The sequence below is a fragment of the Anser anser genome (genome assembly GCF_964211835.1).
Source record: "Anser anser genome assembly, chromosome: 29".
NCBI lineage: Eukaryota > Metazoa > Chordata > Aves > Anseriformes > Anatidae > Anser > Anser anser.
Genome location: NC_139750.1, coordinates 1496106 through 1502945, shown reverse-complemented (window position 1 = coordinate 1502945; position 6840 = coordinate 1496106). Strand labels below are relative to the sequence as shown.

The 6840-nt window shown below is 48.8% G+C and overlaps 1 protein-coding gene across 1 annotated transcript; it reads right to left on the bottom strand.

Moving 5' to 3' along the window:
• Positions 1 to 5829: 5829 nt before the first annotated feature.
• On the bottom strand, positions 5830 to 6840 carry LOC310887755 (olfactory receptor 14A16-like; the record flags this gene model as incomplete). Its single annotated transcript, XM_083813926.1, has 1 exon — positions 5830 to 6840. The coding sequence occupies exon 1, from the start codon at positions 6763 to 6765 to the stop codon at positions 5830 to 5832; it is 936 nt and encodes a 311-aa protein (XP_083670052.1). The 5' UTR covers positions 6766 to 6840.

Genomic DNA, 6840 nt, shown 5'->3' with positions numbered 1-6840 from the left:
CTCCTCAGCTGGACCTCCAGAAGAGGAGAGGAGCCTATGTTCTGCAAGTTGATGCACAACGTTGAGGCTAAGAATACCTGCCTTGCAGTGTCACCTCCATAGGTGGCATGCAAGCTTGGTAAGTTCAAGGCTCCACTGTGTGCCCATCTTCCTTTCTCTGTGTCAGTGGGTTGGAGCACTGTGGTATTCTTTCTTATTTCTCCACCTGTGTGTGGCTCTCCTACTCTGTCTGGTATGCAGGTGGGTGTAATCTTCTGTTCTGACAGAGACTGCTTTCATCCCCATACCCCTTCAAGGGTGTCTTCATGGGAACAAGATTCCCAAGGTCCATTTTAAGTCAGGCATGCTGTCATTCAGTTGAGTGAGCTGGAGAATGAGCTGACTCATTCAACTCAGGGAACGGTGATTTCCTGTGATTCCTCTGAGACAAGGAGTGGGTTTTTCTCAGAGAAATCTCTCTAACATATATCTGTCTTTTCCTCCATGGAGAGTCAAATATGTGAAGAGGCTGCAAATGTGCAACAGCACCTTCCCCAATGAGTTCCTCCTCCTGCCATTTGCAGACACACGCGAGCTGCAGCTCCTGCACTTTGGGCTCTTCCTGGGCATCCACCTGGCTGCCCTCCTGGGCAACGGCCTCATCCTCACAGCCGTAGCCTGCGACCACCGCCTCCACACCCCCATGTACTTCTTCCTCCTCAACCTCGCCCTCCTCGACCTGGGCACTATTACCACCACTGTCCCCAAAGCCATGGCCAATTCCCTGTGGGACACCAGGGCCATTTCCTTCATTGGCTGTGTTACTCAGGTCTTTATGTTTGTCACATTTGTCACAGCAGAGTTTTATCTTCTCACCATCATGGCCTACGACCGCTACGTTTCCGTCTGCAAACCCCTGCACTATTGGACAATAATGACCAGCAGAACTTGTGTCAACATGGCAGCAGCTACCTGGGCCAGTACTTTTCTCTATGCTGTGCTGCACACTTCCAATACCTTTTCCCTCCCCCTCTGCCAAGGCAATGCCCTGGACCAGTTCTTTTGTGAAATTCCCCAGATCCTCAAGCTCTCCTGCTCTGATGCCTACCTCAGAGAAGTTGCATTCCTGGTCTTCTGCTTTTGTTCAGGTACTGTATGTTTTGCTTTTCTGTTGCTGTCCTATGTGCAGCTCTTCAGGGCAGTGCTGAGGATGCCCTCACAGCAGGGACAAAACAAAGCCTTTTCCACATGCCTCCCTCACCTGGCTGTTGTCTCCCTATTCATCAGCAATATCATGTTTGCCTATCTGAAGCCCCTCTCCATGTCCTCCTCATCCCTTGACCTTTTGCTCGCAGTTCTCTACTCAGTGGTGCCTCCAACACTCAACCCCCTCATCTACAGCATGAGGAACAAGGAGCTCAAGGATGCTGGTAGTAAACTGATTTGGGGGATGTTTTTCAGGACTCGTAAAGTCTTTTTCACTCTCCAGAAGTGAAAATTGTGCATCCCATTCCAACACATTTTTTGCTTCTTTGTTTTTATCAGTATTAATAAAATTGCTTTTTCCTTATTGTCATTTTGACTGCTTTTGCTTCATGCATTCCCACATAAATCTTTGGATTCCTCCCACTGCAATGAATGAGTGAAACCGCTCCGTCTCATATAAATGCTTTATACATGTACAAGTAACTGTGAGTCAGTGAAGACTCTCGCAACACCTTTGTAATAAACAGGATAACTTGTGTGCACTGCCTGAAAGCTGGAATTTCCTACCCAAGCCAGCGCCAAGAATAGGCCCAAAGAACTGCTCCCCACAAATGTCTGTCCCTGTTTTGGTTCAGAAGGGAATGGCTCATTGTTGCACTGTGACCTGTCAGAGACCAAGGGCTAGATTTAAGACTCACCCATGGGTGTCTGCTGACAGCAAAGACAGCAAATGGTCACTGCATTACATAGCCAGGGCTGTTCCCACATGTGACCCGTAGATGATGTCCTTCAGGAGAGGAATCCGGAGCTACCTGCAGAGCCCAGGGTACTTCCAGGGGTAGCAGAGCCTGGCTTGGGCAATGACCGCAGCCCCTCTGAAAGTGAGCGACCTCTCACTGTGGGCTCAGCCACAGGGAAAGAACTAAAGCCAGGTATTCTCAGGGAACCTGTGACTCTGCAGTCTCGGAGAAGAAAGTCTCTGAGCCCAGCCCTGAGCTCTACAACATCGAAACACTCTCTAATATGAAGAGCCACACCACTGCCCCTCTGTTGTTGCCTGTCCCTTCTGAAGAGCTTATAGCCATCCTTTGCAGCACTCCAGGAAAGATCATACACAGAGAAAATGAGGCGGTGATTGGTGACAGCCAACATGTCTTCACTAAGGGCATATCATGCCTGACAAATCTGATGGTCTTCTACGATAAGGTTACAGCATTGGTAGATAGGGGAAGAGTAACTGACATCATCTACCTGAACTTGTACAATGCATTTGACAATGGCCCCCATGATATTCTCATCTCTAAATTGGAGAGACATGGATTTGATGGGCGGACCACTCACCGGGTAAGGAATTGGCTGGATGATCATACTCAAAGGGTTGCAGTCACTGTATCAACACCAAACTGGAGATCAGTAAGGAGTGGTATTCCTCAGGGGTAAGTATTGGGACCAGCACTGTTTACCATCTTTGTTGGTTACATGGACAGTGGGATCAAGTGCACCCTCGTCAGGTTTGCCGATGACACCAAGCAGTGCGGTGCAGTTGACACGACGGGGGGAGAAGGGAAGCCATCCAGAAGTACCTTGACAGGCTTGAGACATGGGCCTGTGCAAACCTCATGGAGTTCAACCAGGAAAAGTTCATGGTCCCGCATGTGGTGTGGGGCAATCCTAAGGACAAATACAGGCTGGGCAGAGAATGGATTGAAAGCAGCCCTGAGGAGAAGAAGGTGGGGGTGCTGGTGGATGCAAATCTCACCATGAGCCGGCAGTGTGTGCTTGCAGCCCAGAAAGCCAACCGTATCCTGGGCTACATCAAAAGAAGCATGGCCAGCAGGGCAGGGGAGGAGATTCTTCCCCTCTACTCTGTTTTCATGAGACCCCACCCAGAGTGCTTTGTTCAGCTCTGGGGCCCCCAGCAAAAGAAGGAAGTGGGAATATTAGAATGAGTCCAGAGGAGGGCCACAAAGATGATCATAGGGCTCAAGGACCTCTCCTATGAAGACAGGCTGAGAGAGTTGTGGTTGTTCAGCTTGCAGAAGGGAAGGCTCTGGGGAGACCTTCTAGCAGCCTTTCAGTACCTAAAGGGGGACTACAGAAAAGCTGGGGAGAGACTCTTTGTCAGGGAGTGTAGTAACAGGACAAGGAGTAATGGCTTTAACCTAAAAGAGAGTATGGTTAGATTAGGTATAAGGAAGAAATTATTTACTCTGAGGATGCTGGGACACTGGAACATGTTGTTTAGAGAAGCTGTGGATGCCCCATTCCTGGAGGTGTTCAAGGCTAGGTTGTGTGGGGTTTTGAGCAATCTGGTCTGGTAAGAGGTGTCCCTTTTAATGGCAGGGGAGTTGGAACTGGATGATATTTAAGGTGCCTTCCAAGCCAAACCATTCTAATATTCAATCATTCTATGAGCATCTAATTCCATCTTCCCCTGACATGGGAAGGGGTACCTTCTCTTCCAGTAGTGGAAGTTGCTCAGAGCCCCATCCAAGTTGAGCTTCAATGCTTTAAGGGAGGGGGCATCCTCAACTTCTACAGGCAACCTTGTCCTGTATCTAGCTACCATCACAGTAAAGAATTTCTACCTTACAGGAGATCAAAATCTACCCTCTGGTAGTTTGAAAATGTTACCTCTTGTCCTGTCACTATACATCCTGTTAAAGCATCTCTCCACAACATTCCATTCCCTTTATGTATTGGAAGGCCTCAGTAAGGTATCCTCAGAGGCCTTTCTTCTATACTCTGAAGAACTCCAGCTCTCATAAGCTTTCTTGATAGGACAGGTTTTTCCAGTCCTGTGATAATTTTTGCGACCTTCTATCATAAGTCTACTTCTTTCTTACACTAGGGCCCTAAAGCAGGATGCAGGTGGGGTCTCACACGTGGAGAAGAGGAGGAGAATCACTTCCCTAGACCTGCCACCTATGGTATTATGATGCAGTCCAGGATACGATTGGCTTTCTGGGCTGCAAGTGAACATTGCCAGCCCATATCCAGGTTTCCGTCTACTAATATCCCCAAGTGCTTCTCTGCAGGTCTGCTCTCAAACCAGTCATCACCCAATCTGCATTGATGCTGGGGAATGTCCTGACCCAGGAGCAGGACCTTGTGCTTGGCCTTGTTGAACTGCAGGAGGTTCACATGAGCCCACTCCTCAAGGCTGTCTAGGTTCCTCTGCATGGCGTCCCTTCCCTTTTCTGTATCAACTGCACTTCTGGCTATCTCAGATCCCCTCCCTGTCTTCCATGAACCTTAGCATGCTTTCCAGGAGGTTCTGCTCCAACATCTTCCCAGGCACAGAGGTGAGGCTGGCCAGTCTGTAGGTCCCTGGGTTGTCATTTTTAGCCATTTAAAATATAGGTGTTATATTTTCAGACTTTCTGGGACAGCACCTGACCCCAACAACTTTTCCAATATGATGGATAGCGGCTTAGGAACTTAATCTGCCCGTTCCCTCAGAACCCTGGCATGCACCTGATTGGGTCTCATGGAGTTTGCACCCTCAGGTTCCTCAGGTAGTTTCAAACCTGTTCTCTCTCTGCAGTGAGTGGACTTCATCTCCTCCGTCCCTGCGTTGACATTTTGTGACTTGGGAGGTGTGGAATGGGCTGGTGAGAAAGTCCAAAATGGTGTTGAGCACCTCAGCCTTTTCCATGTCAGTTTTAGTCAGGTCCCCTGTGACCCTTTTTACGGAGGATACAATTTCTTTGTTGCCTTATGTATCTGCAGAAACCCTTCTTGCTATTCTTTGCATCCCTAGCCAAGTTTCTCTCCAGCTGTGCCTTGGCTTTCCTGATCCCATCCCTAAACTCCTGGGCCATATCGCTATAAACTTTCCAATTTGTTTGTCCCTACCTCCACTGCCTTTGCTTTTCCTTTCTATGCTTTAGTTTGATTATGACATCCTGACTCAGACAATGGTCTCCTGCCTCCCTTGCCTCGTTTCTTCACTGCCCCAGGAGACACTGGCAGTGCATTCAGGATGCTGTTTTTTTCCAGAGATGCTGGTAGGGAGGTCAGGTCTTGTACAGCATTCAAAGCATTTGTGACAGATTCAGAGATGATTGGATGAAGCCTCAAGAGAAGTGGTGTAAACCTAAAGAATAACATGTTAGTACGATTATCTACAGGAAAAGACAGACTCTGAGATCTGTGCATAGAAGAGGAAGCAAGTTCTTGTTGATGGTACAAGGTTCCTTGTGGTCAATTTCTCAGTGCCTTCTGGAACTCATAGTTCCTCATACTGCAGATGAGGGAGTTCAATGTCAGAGACATCACCGAGTACAGAACTGCCAGCACCCAATCTGATGATGGGAAGCAGATGGAGAGGGCCTTCAGGGAGGAAAAAATGAGGTGCTGGAGGCATAGGGAAAATGCTCTGCATTGACGCCAGGGCCCTGCACTGAAAAAAAAAAAAATCCTTTTTAAATGAATAGAAGAAACACAGAAGACCACCTGTCGTGTGACAATAGGCACAGTTACAGAAGGACTCTGAGTGAGTCTGACTGTGTTCGTGTTCCTGCAGAAGTAGAATGAATGCAAGCACTTGTGTACAACCATGGTTACCAATGACAGAATACTCCAAAGCACAACATTTGTCTGTGATCAACTGGAGATTTCTTGTGAAGAAAGACAGACAGCTTATTCTTTCTTAATTACCACCAGTAGGATCAGTTCCTTCAGTGCCCCTTTGATGTCCTGGTTCCTCATGCTGTAGATGAGGGGGTTCACAGCTGGAGGCATCACCGAGTACAAAACTGTCACCACCACGTTCAGGGATAGGGAAGAGGTGGAAGGGGGCTTCAAGTAGGCACACATGATAGTGCTGATAAACAGGGAGACAACGGCCAGGTGAGGGAGGCATGTGGAAAAAGCTTTGTGGCGGCCCTGCTCCGAGGGGATCCTCAGCACAGCCCTGAAGATCTGCACATAGGACAGCACAAGGAAAACAAAACATGCAAAGAGTAAACACGCTGAAAACCCAACGAGGCCAAATTCCCTGAGATAGGCATCAGAGCAGGAGAGCTTGAGGATCTGGGGAATTTCACAGAAGAACTGGTCCAGGGCATTGCCTTGGCAGAGGGGGAGGGAAAAGGTATTGGCAGTGTGCAGCACAGCATTGAGAAAGCCACTGCCCCAGGCAGCTGCTGCCATTTTGACACAACTTCTACCACCTATGAGGGTCCCGTAGTGCAGGGGTTTGCAGATGGCAACATAGCGGTCATAGGCCATGACAATGAGAAGCAAATACTCGCCTCCAAGTAAAAAAACTAGCAGAAAGACTTGTGCAGCACATCCAAAGTAGGAGATGGTCCTGGTGTCCCACAGAGAGTTGACCATGGGCTTGGGGAGAATGGTGGAGATGGAGCCCAGGTCGAGGAGGGCGAGGTTGAGGAGGAAGAAGTACATGGGGGTGTGGAGGCAGTGGTCACAGGCTACGGCTATGAGGATGAGGCCGTTGCCCAGGAGGGCAGCCAGGTAGATGCCCAGGAAGAGCCCGAAGTGCAGGAGCTGCAGCTTGCGTGTGTCTGCGAATGACAGGAGGAGGAATTCTGTGGGGAAGCTGCTGTTGGACATTTTCTCTCTGGGCCCTGACAACTGTCCCAAGAGAAAAAGACGGTGAAGAGTTAGAACGGATATCTCTGCGCAAAA